The 17,878-nt window shown below is 43.8% G+C and overlaps 1 protein-coding gene across 1 annotated transcript in view; it reads right to left on the reverse strand.

The window, feature by feature from the left end:
• Positions 1 to 4,149, reverse strand: part of LOC145405223 (uncharacterized) — a 75,730-nt gene extending 71,581 nt beyond the window's left edge. The window contains exon 1 of the mRNA XM_080276643.1: positions 4,083 to 4,149. Coding sequence (XP_080132769.1) covers positions 4,083 to 4,085 — 3 coding nt within the window. The 5' untranslated portion in view covers positions 4,086 to 4,149. The remainder of the gene's footprint in view (positions 1 to 4,082) is intronic.
• Positions 4,150 to 17,878: the final 13,729 nt, after the last annotated feature.

The raw sequence follows: 17,878 nt of genomic DNA on the forward strand, positions 1-17,878 counted from the left end.
TGGCTATCGACCTCCCATAGCTCAGTGTTGCCTTCATCCCAGGGCCTGACAGCCACCCCAGGCCACAAGGCTATAATAGTGTCTTGGATCACGGTCTAAATCAGGCCCCCTCTCTCTCTCTCCACACCTCCACAGTCTCACGCAGATTTTCCCCTTCTCCCTCCCTCCCTCTCTCCCTCCTCCATCTCACAGAATACTTCCCATCACCCCTCCCTTAAACTCTCACAGATATCCCCCCTCCCTCCCTTCCGCAGCTTTTTGCAGTAGTTCCTCTTTCTCAGCCTTTCACAGATCTTTCACAATTCTCGCCTTCAGCTCATCACAGTATTTCTCTGTCTCTCTCCCTCTTTCATTCTCTCGCAGATGTCTCCCTTCCCTCATTTTGACTCTCACAGAAGTCTCCGTCCCCTCCTTCTAGATCTTACAGAAGCCCCCTCTGTGCCTCTTTCTCATATCCTTCCTTCCTCTCTCAGCCTCTCACATGCATAAAGCTGCCCTCCCTCGCACCCTGCTCTAGCCTTTCACAGAAGAACGCCTGTGTCCCTACACTCACCAGTCTTCGTTCACTCCCCCAGCCCTCCACTGAAGTTTCTCTCCCTCCCTCGGTCACTCTCAAAAGTCTCCCTCCCTTCTTCAGCCACCCAAGAAAGCCTTCCACCCCCACCCTATTTCCTCCATACCCCCACAGAAGTCCCCTTTCGCTCTTTTCCTTCCTCAGGCTCACGTCACAAGGAAAACTCTCGAATGTAGATTAAAAACGGGAATCTATGGGTGACCCAGATGCAGCGATGCTATCTGAGTGTGGCCTGGTTGTAGGGGGTTGTGGCGGGGGTTTAAGGGTGTTGGGTGCAGGTGTGGAGGGGTATGGAGGTGTGTAGGGTAGGGGTCTGGATGGTTGTGGGGTTGAAGTGTGGGGTAGAGGTGTGGAGGGATGTGGGTTAGGAATGTGGAGGGATGTGGAGTAGGGATGTGGAAAGGTGTGAGTTAGGGGTGTGGAGGGGTGTGGGGTGCAGGTGTGGAGGGGTGTCGGCTACAGATATGGAGGGTGTCGGGTAGAGATGTGAAGGGATGTGGGGTGCAGGTGTAGAGGGGTGTAGGGGAGAGGTGTGGGATGGAGGTGTGAAGGAGTGTGCGATACAGAAGTGGAGGGGTGTGGGGTACAGGTGTGGAGGGGTGTGGAGTACAGGTGTGGAGGGATGTAGGGTAGAGGTGTGGTACAAGGTGGTGTTGGAGTGTGGGGTTCAGTGTGGTTATTAATTTGTGTCAGGATCGTCACTGTAAACGTGGTTGTCTCTGTGTGTGTGTGTGTGTGTGTGTGTGTGTGTGTGTGTGTGTGTGTGTGTGCGGTTTGGGTGAATTAGCAGCTTGTGATGTAATGAGCTGTGGTGTATGTTGTGGCCCTCGTAAAGAATGTACAACACTCCATTATGGAGTTGAGAGGTATATGAGGGAGAGGGGAGAGAGTTGGAAGGAGGGCAGTCAAATGGTGGTGGGTGACAGAGCGACTTGAAGGCGTTTTGTCTGCGGCCACCCTTTGAGGGATTAGGGCGTCGGGCTATAAATAGATAGAGACATAATTTCATAGAAAGGAACATAAGTGCACACTGATAGGAAACGCTTACAGGCAAATACTTGTTGTCGAGGAGTAATGTTATGGGGTTACATGTATTCCTTAATTCTTCCACTGTCATTCGTTTTAAGGAGGAAGCTAAGTGATTCTTCGTCCCATCCGACTGATGTCATCGCCTTCAGATGTCTGTTTCATAAGTCTGCTCGGCGAACGTGTTTCTGTGTTCATGCTTTTTCATTCCAGCATGGTTGAATTCCTGTAATACGGTGACGTGGTTTTTACTTCATTATTGCCATCTCTAGTCGATGTTCCTCAGTTTGTGAGACACTTTTCGAATTGCTGGAGTTGGATAAAGCCTCCATTAATCACTTCACTGCGAGAAATCCTTACAGAGTTGTACCGTATTGCATGAGGGGAATAAACGAGGACATCATCATAGTGAAAGAGATAAGGAAAGACCTGCATTATCTAGTACATGTTGAAGTGCAGATATGTTCTGCCTTTTATCGGTCTAGTAAACATAAATAGCGATATATAGAAGTATATGGTGCGCCCGTCATCATTATCCTGATCCATATTTCCCATCGAAGAAAGGGATGAGGCAGGGTTCAGAGTACGGGGAAAGAATAGATACAAAAGAGCGAGGACTATTAATTGCATGCCTTGGGGAATGGGCCTCAACATTCAGGCCACGGGAGTCCTGGTATTTTTATCAACCTCTACTTTGTCCACCATGGATTGGCTGAGGTTTGCGTCCTTTTGCACCTTACTTCCCTGAGCTCAGTGGCACAATAAGAAAATACTACGGCTCTTCGTCCTTTCCATAGAACTTCCTCGTGACTAGCATCATACTGTGGTTATAATCTCTTGTTTCAGCTCAGCTTTCAAGATCGAGATGTTAATTTTAGGCGAATTTATAGTGGACAGGGTATGATATTTGGTGTTCTTCGGTACGTACTTTACACCCGCTCCGTGCACTGGCATTGCTGGAGTCCACAGCCACAGTTTACGAGCTTGTTAAACCTTTCGAAACCTACTCTCTCATCACTGTACCGCTTTGTAAGATTTTGCACGGATTCGTAACTATAGGTGTGAATCGAAGTTGTTTCTTTGCTTAGAACTAAGATTTAAATGTAAATTGCATTAACATACATCCAGGGATGTTAAAATGTAGTTAGTACACCTAACTAGATGGACACATTTCAGCTGAGTATGAAAAGCTGGTGTTCAGTCATCAATGCAGCACATATGGATAAAGGGACCGAAGGCCAAAATACTCAGTAACTTTCTTCAATGCACAGTCATAACTTCTGGCTAAATGAAACACCTTCATACAATATCTAGTGATGTAAGCGTATACAGCTTAGAGGTGGTCAACTGAATGAGCCTGTTTGCTGAAAGGCTTGTCATTTAAAAAAAATTATTAGGTAAAAATGTCTAAAATTCTGATATGTAGGTTACATCACATCTTACCACTAAGACAAAGTCTGCCCTAATGAGCAAGAATTTTCAAAGAGATCTAAGTGGAACTAACTACATTTATGATAACCCAACCAGCATGTAGTAGTACTGAAAACTTTTTAAAACAATAACTAAGCTATGATAAAAAGGTGTCATTCATAACGATAAGGAGAGGGTACAATGTAAAAATTTAATTATGACTCACTTATAACAACTGACAAAAAAATCAGTAAGAAATGTGAACAGTGTTTTGATGTTATCTACAGTAAACTTAACAATATGTAAACCTTCAAGAATAACACTTCTCTCGGGACATCATATTAGCTATGGCCAGGTATTACCGATGTTAACGATCTATAAAACTGAACAGTGAACATAAACATTAGCCATCTGTAGACATTCGGTAGTAGCATAAAAAGGAGATTCAGATTTTCACGGGGACATACTTTTAGGTAGTATTTGGAGAGGACTGGACGTGGGTACAATTTTTATTAGCATCTCCGTCTTAAGTAAGCAAGCGAGTTTGAGACATTTGCAGAATTTAGGTGTAAAATTTTTTGTGAAGAAGAAATTGTTTCCACCGTAGGATTGGACAAAATGTTTGTTTATAATATGAAGCAACTTGACTATATTTTAGATGTAACTTTGGGAATTTTTCTCAATGACAAAAGCGCAGAAACCAACTTTTACAACACAGGTAAATGGCATAATATTTTGAGAATGCAAAGGAACGGTATCTGATTATTATCTAATGCAACAAAAATCACTACATAGCAACCACAAGATTATACTTATTAGTTATTAACGGTATAAAACATTTGCAACTAGTAATACTCGCAACACAGAATGCCAATATGCTTTCCGGGAGTAGACATACAAAAATTGTTTTCTGCAACTAACAAAACTTTATCTTACAGAGATGGAGGATGTTAACAGATTTTCTAGTTTGCGGATTCGGAAAAAGAAAAACAAATGGGAAGGTCGGCTTTAAGGTTTACGGATTCGGAAAAAGGAAAAAAAAAATCGCAAATGAGAGTGTCTGTGACGGTACCATGATTCCAGTGTGAACGAGTCTAGAGCTGGGACACCACCCACCGGCCACCACCACCTCACTAAAGGGGACTGAGCCAACATGGTATTTTGGACACATACAGGGAAGAAGAGGCGGCCACGCTGGGGTGGTGAGGGAGGTGGCAGGCAAGAGGTGAGAGGGGGGGGGTGAGTTGGAGAGGAGGGAGGGGGAAAGAGGAAAGATAGAAGAGGGAGAGAGGAAGGACAGGAAAATGTAAGAATTATGATGGATCAGTAAATGGAAGATTTGGTGAGTGGCCAAGAGGGAGATAAATTGGAAAAGGCAGAGAGCAAGGAATAATAAATGCAAGAATTATGTAGATTCTGAAAAGGAGGGTTGGATAAGGGAAGGAGAAGGCAGTGTAAGATTGAGGAGGATTAGGAAAAGGAAGAGAGGGATAAGGGTGTGGTAAAAGAGATTGGGGGAGCTAGGATGGAGAGAAAATTATAAGTATGAATATGAAATAGAAAGTTAAAGATCGCAGATGAGAGAGAGAGAGAGAGAGAGAGAGAGAGGTATGTAAGAACTGGGACGAAGAAGAAAGAGGAGTCGTGGGTGGTAAAGAGGAAGAGAAGATGGAAAAAAAGAGAAGGGGGGTAGAAAGGAAGGAAGGAGGAATGTAGGAAGTGGAAATGAAAGGGAAGAATTGGGGAGAGTTAATGAGGAAGACGGAAGGGAGGGAGAGAGAGAGAGAGAGAGAGAGAGAGAGAGAGGAAATGTTGGTCGAGTGTGGAGGTAAAATTGGTGAGTGATTAATACTGACGACACGTGCCTCTGTGTGGCTGTTGTGTTTGTTAAGTGCTTGAGAGTTTTTGCGTATGTGCTGGGGTTTTGCGTGCGTGTGTGTGTGTGTGTGTGTGTGTGTGTGTGTGTGTGTGAGGGGGGGGTATTAGACATTTATTCAATGATGGCACACAGATAGTACACAAAAGATCCTGATAGTCTTTACTTCTTGACTCCAGCACCGAAGATAAAGGGAAGCTATGTTTTTACCTCCTGCACGTCTCCCTTGGTCTGTCAGTCTGCCTGTTTGTTGTCTGTCTGCCAGTCTGTCTGTCTTGCTAAACATCTGTCTCTGTCTATCCGTCTATTTGTCATTAATAGTATTATAATTGGAATTTGTAGGGCTGTTCCTGTTAACCCATGTACGAGGCGATTAGCTCCTTCAGTTCGTCTTTTTTTTAATTATTATTTTTATTATTTTTCTTGCCTCCTCAAAATTTTTGTTTAACTCTGGGGAAACGTCTTGCTGTGGGAACCGTAGAAACAGTCTCCATTAAATTCCTGTACCAAGATGCCTCTCCAAACTGAATGTAATCCTCTGAAAGTAACAAGAGTAAAATAAGAACAATGCCATCGAAGTGTTGTGGTTAAATGTTGGTAAGAGTAAGTCTGAGGCATAATAAACAATACTGACTGAGAGCTTCACCTTAAAGATGTACTTTGCGTTACGTTAAGCTCGTGAGCCATATGTCGAACTGGAAGGGTCAGACGTGGCCTTCATTAATCCGCTTAGTGCGACATATCCCTTCTAAACTGAGTAAAAGCGTCTGGAAGTAGCAAGAACACGTTGACAAATACTTAACCGGGCTGAAATGATTAAGTTAATGACACCTTAGCGTGGTGTGGCGGAGGAACGTGCAGGACTAAATACATCCTTTTTCTTGAACATAATCAATAACCCGTCATAAGTTCCACCAACTGGCGTAGACAGAATGGCCACCCCTGTAGCCACCTCAGAAATCTAGAGCAGTGCCCCCCGGATCCCGCTAAATTGTTCTTCATGGACCATCCCATCATCAGGCTTGGCCATCCCGTGTTTTAAATCCCATCTACGCCCTTGGATCCAACATCCTTTCGCTAAACAGTCCGTACAAGCAGCACGCCTCTCTTAAATGAAACAGTCATTGTAGTTCACATTGTAGACTGATGGATATTAGCGTCCAAGTGGTGTTATGTAGATATGTGGCGACACTTGTTGGCCTCTGGTTGGACTGTCGGATCTAGAAAACGGCTTAGTAGCTCCCGGTTAAACTGTTAGAAAAAACTGTTTCGGCCTTATTCCTGTTTACCCAGCAAAACAACTGTATACCTGAGTGTAACTTAGATTGTTGCGTGTCGTATTCAGTGGCATGATTGGAATAAAGCAGAAATTGATGACCTGCCTTAATGACCCCTGTAAAATCTATATCCTGTAACTTCAACCCCTCTTCTCCTTCTTGGTTCTTGTCCAAACAGGGATGCCTTAGACACGAGGCATTTACATATCAGTAAAAAGTAAGATGCTTATATTTCCAAGTCTGTCAGCATATCATCAGCTGCACATACCCTAATACAAATTCTTTCACACTGCTGTGTGAAGGAATTTGAGTGTAACGTGAGATTAGTGTGAGGATATTGTGTGATGAGTTGCTGTTTAGATGTTTGTGAGTTTGTGAGAATATGTTGGAGGATGGTGTTCCGGGGCACTTTCTAGCGCCTACACCTGTTGCCTTCACTCTCCTATTGTCTCCGCTTCCCACTTCCGTCTGTCTTTTTTCCCTTGCACATTAGCCTACATTTTATATATACACTGTATATATATGTATAGAGAGAGAGAGAGAGAGAGAGAGAGAGAGAGAGAGAGAGAGAGTGTATGTGTAGATAGATGAGTAGACTGGTAGACAGATATACATGCATACACCTATGTACGAGTATTGTAATTTTGTACATAGTTGTAGCTAACACATTGATTCTCTTCAGCTGTGTCCGTGATAGTCCGTCAGTCTCTCTCTCTCTCTCTCTCTCTCTCTCTCTCTCTCTCTCTCTCTCTCTCTCTCTCTCCCCTTTTCCCTCTCTTCCTCTCCTCACTCTCTCCACTTCCCCTCATTGTTTCCTCCCCTGTTTGTACGTTTACACTTAGTTTTTAAGGTCTGAATGTTTATTTAAGCGCATGTGTGTGTGTGTGTGTGTGTGTGTGTGTGTGTGTGTGTGTGTGTTTGTGTGTGTGTGTGTCTGTCTGTGTGAAGGAATTTGGCTAGTGTTCACGAATATCTATATAATTTATTTCCTGATCTTCCCACCAGTCACCCTAAAGATAATTCACGCGACAGATACCCAACCATCCGTATCGTCACACAACCTTCCGCCCAGCCACCCACTGACTCACCTACCTTTCCACCCAGCCACCCACTGACTCAAATAACTTTCCACCCAGCCACCCACCTTCCATCTCTTCATTCACTCACCCACCTACTTTTCCAGTCGTCCACATATTCTTTCACTCTGCCAATAACTGAACATCATTATCTTCGATCCACCTACCCTCTCATTGTATCAGTCTGCATCCCGTTCATCAATCCACTTTGGGTCCCGGTCTTCCATCCGTCCACATCCTGTATCATTTAATATTTCCTCTGTCTATCTATCCATTTGATCAGTGAACTTTTTGCCTGTCCACCCACTAGGTCAGCTTATCCCCCATCCATCAACTCGTCATTCTCTACATCCAGTAACTGAATACCTTATAAGTCAACACATCCAACCAGTGAACCTTCCATCTCTCTGCTTATCAATTTTTCCGCCCTTCCATCCACTCATCCACATACCTAATTCACCACCTATCCACCCACTGAGCCACATACGCTTTGATCCATCCATCCACACAAAACCACATCCATTTTCTCATGCACCCTCACAGGCAGTCTAGCATTTCATCCCACACCCACTCATCGCATCAACCCATCTTATCTTTCATCTGTAAACCCACTCATCCCCACCCCCACCCCCACCCCGACCTATACACCCCCATAACCTCATTCAACCTCACCTGTCACCCTCTCATCCTCACCTGTCACCCAATTAATTTCCTTACCTACACTGTTTTTTTTTTTTTTAATCTATCCCCGACACATTTACATCTGCACCTTGCGACTCTCCCATTTCTAAGTTCAGCGACCTCTCTTCCTACCCTCTTTTCCACTCTTTTGTGCATTTTCTTGTACACTTCATCATGTCAGTTGAGCCATTATTATCCACACACGTCCACCCACGCATCCTCCTGTCTCACCTCCCACACCCAGCCCACCAGTCCACACGCATACCTAAACAAAGCCCGCCCACACTCAGACACTCCTCCCTCGCACTTCCCTCACCCTTACGCCAAACATACACACCCACATCTACATCTTCCTGTTCACACATCCACACCCACAACAGACCCTACCCTGTCCCCCCCCACACACACACACACCACCTTCGCCAGTCGACAACCATTCCTTGCCACCCGACATAAGGTATACAGTAGGAGTCTTTCTTCATGCCGACCACAGCTTCACCTTCTCTCCTGCCTGCACCTTTCAGTACCAACACGTATTCTGTATATCACTCTAGGTGGGCTACCGCCACGCAGTTTTCATTCAGCTGCAGGTGAGATATTAGCCACACGCCAAACACACACACCTAACCCTCCATCTATACACTAAACTACATACTCCATTGCACCATACCCAACCACCCTACCACACCACCTCCCAACCACCATGACACACCCAGCCATTCTTCCACGTCTACCCAACCTTCCCCAGCCACAGGTAAACGATCTTACCATACCTATAGCTAAGCACTTTACCTTTCCCACACCTACCCATATTGCCACACCATCACAAACCCACACTGCCACACCTGACCACCCTACCGTACCTAGCCATCCTACCACACTCACACTTAAACACATCTTACCTAACCTAGCCCCATTACCACTTCTACGCCTGACCATTCTTTCTCACCTGACCACCCTATAATACCTAGTCGAACCACTCTGCCACACTCATACCTAACTTAACCACATTACCTCATCTACCCCTAATCACCGTTTCTCACTTGACCATTCCATACCTTATCACCTAACCACACTCACCTAATCTAACCCAACTCAACCGGTCCTAACCTAACCTAACCTAACCTAATACAACCTAACCACCCAGCCACGCCCAGTCCTAAACTCCCGCCCACACCCACAGTCCTGGCACACTAAGATTAGCTAGATCCCCCTCCACCTCCACCTCCACCTCCACCCCGCCCCTCCCCTCCCCTCCTGCCGAAGGGAGGGTTCTTGTGGTACAGGCGACACACTGGCGGCACACACACACACACACACACACACACACACACACACACACACACACACACACACACACACACACACACACACACACAGAGAGGAGCGTACATGTGGGAATAAGTGAGGGAGGAAGAGAGGGAGGAAGATCGAAAAATATGAGATAACATCAGCATGAAATGAGAGGAAACAGAAAGAATAAAATGACGTGCATATGTTACCGGCAAAGTGGGAAACCTGTCACTATACAGATTGCCTAAAACTTCAAGACAAGGTAAAAGATAAATCATCTGTACACATTCCTAGGTATTCTGTAGATTACCGAGTTTGTTTTAGGCAATGTGTGAAACGACGAAATTGCAGCAAACAGGCAAACTGTGATATCAGTCATTTCATTTACATTAGGTTACTTTAGGCTGTGTTCTTAGGCTGGGATAAGCTAGGTTAAGTTTAGGTTAGATTAAACTTGGTTAGTAAGGTTAGGTTTGATTAATTAGATAAACGCGTAACATATCTATGCCTTCTAAATTAACCTAATCGAACCTAGCCCAACCTAACCTGAACTAACTCAGCATGACCTAATTTAAACTTAACCTATAGATTATCCCAGCCTAATCCCCCTGCTGTCTATTATATTAAAGTTTGCCCAAAAAATGCTAGACTTTCTATAGAATACCAAGGCATGCTATTAAAATCCCTAGGTAAAGTATAAAAGGTCAGAATGAGTTAAGCTTATTTCATACTTTGCCAAAAAATCCTAGACATTGTATAGAATACCTATTCCTTCTGTACAATACCCAAGTTTCACACAGTGCCGGTAACGCATCAATAGACTAGAAGTTGACGAAAATATAGTAAAATATACAAGAAAAACTCAAGAAAGGAAAAATGTAAAAAAAAGAAAGAAAATAAGAGGGATATGAGAGTGAGAGAAGAGTGGGGGGGGGAAAATACGCAGTTTCAAGCCACATCAATAACATACGGTACGAATATTGCATTTAAGAGCTGTTTTTCTCAGCGGGCAAGTGGAATGTCAGGAATAATTTGGTGGTGCAGGAATCAGGTACTGTACCATATTCTGACGACGAAAGTAGGAGAGAGAGAGAGAGAGAGAGAGAGAGACCTCGTATGGTGAAGGAAAAATTTATCGACAGTGGTTTAGACTCTAGAACATAATTACGTTAACTACAGAGTTTATTGGTTAGATTATACATTTTTCACAAAATCCGGACACTAAGAGGTAGGTGTGCGGGTGGAGAGACTGCAGTCAGGGAAGAAGGGAGGGAGAGAGAGAGAATTAGCACAGTATGGTAGAGTAAGGTACATGACCTCACTTTATGTCATCCTTGCCTTCCCTCGTAAGTATTGCCTTCATATATTCGAAGATGTTCTGAGAATCTGTTCTAATGCTCTATTGAAGAACGCAGACGCAGTGAATTTTCATTTACAAATATCAAAATACCACAGTGGTATGCTTTCCGACATCTGATGATTTGGTCAGAAGGTACCAATTGGAATGGTAGCTTTGTATTTACATAGGCTTGGATTTCCCACAGGTGACCAGGCGGCTAGATTATATATATATATATATATATATATATATATATATATATATATATATATATATATATATATATATATATATATATATATATAATGAAATCAGGTGATGTTCTTTTTAAGTTTTCTGGCCTGCGGTAGCCTAACCTCGTAACCCTACAAGTCAAAGAGGGTGATATATCACTGAATTATTTTACGTGTGTCGCAAGAACGCCAGGCTAATTTGAGCAACGTAAGTTTGTCTTGCTTCTGTTGGTGTCGTTGGAGAACATTTTAAAACAGGACTCAAACCGCTCATCATACTGCACCCATTTTCACAGAGCATACTCTCATAGCCCCTCCCAATCCTCCACCACAATTTCACCTCATTACCTTCGCCTACGAAGTTGGAAGAGGTTATGTATTCACCTGTGTTTTTCTGTTTGTTTGTCTACACGATATCTCCAAAAGTCCTCAATGAATTTCAATGAAATTTTATGGAAGGGTGGCCATGGGCCAGGAATGAACTGATTGAATCTTCCCCATCCTCCACCACTATGCCACCTCATTCCATCAATGTTGTTTTTTGTCCCTCACGACCATTTCCTTACCCACTCCCCTTCCCAGGTCATCACTCTTGGAGTACAGTATATTCTTAAATGAACATTCATTGCACTCCACTAATCCTACAACACTCATTTTCACAAGTTATATTTTCGTGCCCTAGTTCCGCCGCAAGCATTTCAACTCATCCCGCCCATTCCATTGCTCACCACACCCAGTGCTTTATTCCCCTATGACGGCGTCATGACGCGACGTCGGTCACCTGGTGGCAGAACCCGTCTGTTATCTCCGCCAATGAAAGTTGGAGGGGGTTATTTATTCACCCGTGTTTGTCTGTTTGTCCCCAAGATATCTCAGAAAGTTATCTGTTGATTTCAGTGAAATTACGTGAATATATAGGTTATGGATCAAGGAAGAATTGATTAAATATTGGTGGCGATCTAAGTTTGAGTCCCGGTTCTGGACCGTTTATTGTTTGTGCATTCGCAAGATATCTTTGAAAGTTGTTGATGGATTTCAGTGAAATTTTGTGGATATGTTGGTCATGGGCCAAGGAGGGGTTGATTAAATTTTAGTGGTTATCTGTATTGTGTGAAATACTGTACAAGTAGGTATTGACGGAGATATGCGCTCTCTGAGTGCGGTTTAGTTACCTCCGCCAAGGAAGTTATGTTTTCACCCCTGTCCGTTTTTTTGTTGGTCGGTTGGTTGGTTTGTGAGCAAGGTTATACAAAAACTACTGGACGGATTTCCACGAAACTTGGTAGAAGAATGTGCCTTGGCCTAGAATACACTCCATTAAATTTTGGTGCGGATCCGGATAAAGGTGCGGATCCAGGATTTTTTTTTTTTTTTCACTTTCTTTCACATTACGAGATAGGGCGTTGGCGGAGGTATGCGCTCTACTGAGCGCCATTCTAGTTCTTTATTTTATTGTGTGTTTGCTTGCTTGTGTGTGTGTGTGTGTGTGTGTGTGTGTGTGTGTGTGTGTGATCGTAAGGTTGTGGCAACACTGTGTCTACGGGAGTATGATGCTTGCCAAACTGTCTTCTTTCCTACCCTCCTTCCCTTCATCTTTCATTTACTTTCCTCTCTCCATATCTCCTGCTTCTTTCATCCCTTCTTCATCACTCTCTCCCTTCACTTTTCCTTTCTTCTTCCCCTTCACTATCTCCTCTGTTTTTCATCTTTCCCTTCCTCTCCCTCTTCTTTCATATTTCAACTCCTACCTTCATCTCTCCTCTCCATCTCTCTCGCCCGTGTTCTTCATCCTTCCCCTCACTTCTCTATCCTTTCGTGTCTTCATTTTTTCTCCGTCTTTCCCATTTCCTGCTTTTTTGTCATTTTCCTAATACCTCTTCTCCATCTGTTCTTCCTACTCCTCTCTACCATTTCCACTTTGAGAGAGAGAGAGAGAGAGATAGAGAGAGGGGTAAGGCTATCACAAGCAGCCGTGGACATGCGTGAGAGTGGTGTGGTGTGTTGGCATGGCACTCACACTGTTACGTAAATACTCATGCCACGTAAATGGAGCCATACCACACGCTCACACCGTCATAACACAAAAATAGAAAATATATCATCCACTCCTGTTTATCCATTTACCTATCTATGGCTTGGAGGCGTGTAAGCAGCCCTATTCCCAGACACCTTCCTCCATCCCGTCCCTCCCCCTCACTCATGCCCCACCTTCCCCCTCCCCCTCCCCCTCACTCATGCCCCACCTTCCCCCTCCCCCTCCCCCTTCCACCACTGTCGTACAACAATGTAGTCACTATTCTTAATGCCTTCCTCAAGACCAAATCTCTTACGGAAATAGGAAAAACCTTACACACACACACACACACACACACACACACACACACACACACACACACACACACACACACACACACACACACACACACACACACACCAATTAAAAAAAACAGTGTATAATTTCGAATCCATTTCAGCTACAATACATCATATTATACTACCCCGACTTGTTCACTTGTAATTCCGCCTCCCTGTCTCCGCTCCCAACCACCCTTGCACTTTGAGGTGCGTATTTGTGTGTAGCAGCCCCTGTGAGATGCGGACGTGTGTGTAGCAGACCCTGTTTGGTGTGGACGTAGGTGTATAATATGGTGCGGTCAGTGTGTTGGCCCCATTAACATGACAGCGGGGTGTAATAATAGGAATACACTCATCCATTGTCTCTTGTCACTGATGTAATCTCTGCACGATGGTGGTGGTCGTGGTTGTGGTGGTGGTGAAACTGGTCGTAATGTGGTGGTATTGATGGCTGTGGTTATGGTGGCAATGATGGCCGTGGTCGTCGCGGCAGTAGCGGTGGTGGTGGTGATGGTGGCGTTGATGGTGACTGTGAGAGTAGTGATGGCGGTGGTGATGGCATTGGTTGGGTCGTGGTGATAATGGTGGTGGTGGTGGTAATGATGGCTGTCGTAGTGGTGATAATGGTCGTGGTTTTTCCGATATTGATGGCAATTGTCACGGTAATAATGATGGTAGTGGTTGTGACGTTGGTGGCGGTGGTTTGGATAGCGTTTGATGATATCGATAAGAAGATCAATATTGATGATGATAATGATGACAATACCTTGAGCACAGACAGGGCAAACAGACGAAGCAGCTTTGAGAGCCCCGTTTAAGTGAAAAATACGAGAGAAGTACACGCCAACTTAACACATTGCCACCATGTTACCATCTCACTTCTACTTATACTTGCTCTCAAACAGTATACACAGCGGGAACAAGGTGTGTGAGTCTTGCAGATGTGTCTGTGAACGCATATCAAAAAAAAAAATCTGTCAGCAGTAATATGATAGGATGATAGTTTTTGTTTTGTAGTTCATTCTGACCACCTTCCGACAGTTTTTTCAGCAAAAAAAAAAAATCTTTTCATTTCATGCTTGCTATCTCCTGACGACTTTATTTGGCTTTGGATAGTCTTTTTCGATCTGGAAAGTTAAAATACCCCCGGCAGCATGTATCCTAAGCTGAACAAGAGAGTCAGATGTCAACTAGAACAGAGTGGAAATGACGCCCTTGTGTTGAAGGGATCTGAAAGACCTCTCGTAGTGAATCGCTTAAGCGCGATAAATGTTTCTAAAGAAAGAGGACGTGAGTTTAATTGTTATCGTACAGCTTGGAGGCAAGAGTTAACGTTTATAACGGGAAGAGATAAGCCGACAACGTAGGTTCGTAATATGTAGAAGGTAAGTAACTAAGGTAGGAGAAAAAAAAAAAGGTAAGGAATAAACCAAGGAGACACGATTATTAAACCTTGAACGCGTTTGTAAAAATGGAGAACCTGGGCATTGTTACACAGGTGGAATAAGAAGAGATTTACGACGAACTAGACATAAATCCAGGAAGGTATGAGAGGAAGTTGTGGAGGTAAACTGGGAAGTGAGTGTTGAAGGAAGCGGGTGGGATGGGAGGTATTAAGGCAGCCCCCGGCCCTCACCACACCACATCCTGGCTCCAATGTTTGGTTTGTTAGGCCAGCACCGCCACGTGGGGTATACAGGGGTGTGTGCCGGGATTGATGGGTTGATGTGGCACGGTCGAGAAAGGTGTTAGTAGATTTCTTTCCTCTCCTCCTCCTCCTCGGTCTTCGTTTGTGAAATTATGCTCGAATCCCATTTTCAAGGTCTAACAGTTCTCCCTTACGCCAGCTGGTTTATGGTGTTACAAGCACACACCCACGCTCTCGTTAGCGTCTCGTATTAAGGACTAACGTTTACTCATCATGCTGAGAGGGAAACTGATGTCACAAAGTGTTATCGTAATGCCACTGTCTGGAACGTTTGAGTATATATATATATATATATATATATATATATATATATATATATATATATATATATATATATATATATATATATAATGCCCTAACAACTGTCTGTAACTATTCTGAGTAATATTCTAAGGTTAATTTTAAATGGAATATTTCCTTGATGGAAACCTTCAGTTAAATGTACAGTTTACGAGGATGTCATGTAGCTTCTGTGGTAAGTGTGGCTTAATGGTAGTAGGCGGTGGGGGAGGCGTTGGCTCAATCGGTAGAGAGGTGGTCTGCAGTCCTAACGGACCCAGGTTCGAATCCCGGCTGAGGCAGGGAACAGTTTAAGGATTTGAATTTCATTCAATCAGGCTTTACTGATCTACCAGTAGACCCGCCGACATGTCGTAAAAATACCCCCGCTAATACCAACACACCAGTCCTGTATGAGACAGCCCTAGCATGTATTCAATATGGACGGTGGGTGTTAGCGCCGAAGTGGTGACATGTAGAGGTGTATGGTATGTAGAAGGACTGCTGGGCCTTGATAGCAGGCTGTGAAGCCTATGCCCAGAGTCGGACACATAAAAAAAAAAAAAAAAAAAAAAAAAAAAAAAAAAAAAAAAAAGTTGCCGTGATACCGATGGTTGTAGTGTGTTTAGCGTTTGGCAGCAGATGGTTTTAGTTAAGGTGATTGATGGGTACTATAATGCCAGTGATGGTGGTAGTGACAGTGGTGATGGTGCTAGTATTTATAGCCACATCACTCACATCTGGTGCTCCCTACTGTTGGTAATAGTGGTACTTGGGATGGGTATTGGTAATGATGATGGATGAGTGTGGTAGAGACATAGAATTGTCATTGTGATTATACACGGCCCACCATAACTTGAGGGAAATTTTCGACTTTTAAACCCAGCATTCGTGAGAGAGAGAGAGAGAGAGAGAGAGAGAGAGAGAGAGAGAGAGAGAGAGAGAGAGAGCTGTTTTAAGCCCTGGACAGTAGATGCTGGTGGTGATAGTTTCTGTTTCTAGTTAATATGAACCGTTTCTACCTTGATTATTAGCAAATGAATTTTAGTATCGATGAATTTTGCGATGAACTGGTTGCAAGAAAATAAAGGAATGGGAAAGTACAGGTTAGGACGAGGAAGTGGGGATTTAGGGAGACAGAAATGATGACGATATTAAGGCCTGTGACGGAAGGCTAAGGGAAGTATAAATAGACACTATTGATAATAATTTATTTATTTTATGAGTTTCATTATATCTGACCTTAACTGTCTGCATTTCAACGTGCACTGTGACAGAGGCTGAGAAAAACAGATTAATCCCTCCTAGATCATTATATATTTTATTGTATTTTTTATTCATTCGGGCGATTTTAGACACCGTATCTGAGGTGTTTCATTCTATCCATCACTGTCGTAGAATATATACGGAGCAGTTTACTGTCTATTAACCGTATGAGTAAAGTGTTTAGGTATTACGATGTTACATAATGGTAAGGTTTGACGCTATAGTAACCTTGCTTAGCGTTGGTTATTTTGTATTTTGACGGCGTGGATGGCGATATGATAGCATAAGCAACAGATTAAGTCTCTCGGTGATGGTGTATTTATAGTGAGATCACGTGATGTCTTAATGATGTATATGACAGGTTATATAGTTTTTCTTTCTCTTTTCTTCTGCTTCGTCTTATTTATTTATTTTTGTGCCCGTGTACTTCTTTTCACGTGTGGATAATGAAGTATGTGAACTATGACGCCATTATGTTCACGTTAGGGGCCTGTCAAGCGCTCTGTGTGTGTGTGTGTGTGTGTGTGTGGTAGCGTAGGGTGAGTAGCGTGAAAGGGAGAGCTGAGTAATTTAGATTAGGCCAAGTTAGGTTAGCTAAGGGGCGAGAAAAGAGAGTTAATTAGGTTAGATTTTGACTGGCTGATTAAAGCAGGAGAGATTTTGTTAGGTTAGGCAAGTACTTTAGTTTAGGGTGGGTGTATGTCAGATGGGGTTAGGCTGGGTTCGGTCAGGTTAGGGTCGGATAAACTAGATCAGGCAGGATTTGGTTCGACTAGGTTACGTTTGATTAGCATAGGTTGTCAGGGTAAGTTAGATTAGATAAGGTTAGGCCGGATTAAATTAGATTAGACTAAGTTGGACTGGGTTAGCTTAGGTTAGATTTGATTAGGCTAGATTTCCTTAGGTCAGGTCAGGTTAGAATAGGTTAAGCTAGATTAGGCTAGGCCAGCCTATGCTGGGGTATGCTTGGCTAGACTAGGCTCGGATAGGTTTAGCTGGATGAAGTAACGGTAGATTGTGAATAAGTTAGGCCTAGGTTAGGTTAGGTTAGGTTAGGTTAGGTTAGTTAAGGTTAAGGTGCAGTGAGGGCAGTTGGCAGGGGAAGGGACAGAAGTATGTCAAGGGTAGCCAGCAGCTAGAGCACGAGATGGACAGCTGGTCGGCACGTAAGGCATGGTAGGGCAAGAGTGACAGGGGAAGGTAGATGAGGCAGGGATGGTGGGCAACACACGAACAGGCAGGGCAGGGAAGGGGAGGCTGGGGGAAAAAGGAGAGGCAAGGTAGGGGGGGGGGAGTAAGGGAATAAGGAAGGGATATGAGAAAAGGAAGGAAGAAAATGGAGGGGAAAGAAGATTGGTAGGAAGAGGAGGAGCAGGAGAGATAAAAGAAGTAAGGAGAAAGGGGTAATGAGAGATGAGGTATGGGAGGGATAAAGAGGTACGGAAGACAGAAGACATGAAGAGGAAACGAAGGAAGAAGAACGGC

This window comes from Coenobita brevimanus, chromosome 66 (assembly GCF_032717465.1).
Source record: "Coenobita brevimanus isolate Jiangsu-jjx chromosome 66, ASM3271746v2, whole genome shotgun sequence".
NCBI classification, from domain to species: Eukaryota; Metazoa; Arthropoda; class Malacostraca; order Decapoda; family Coenobitidae; genus Coenobita; species Coenobita brevimanus.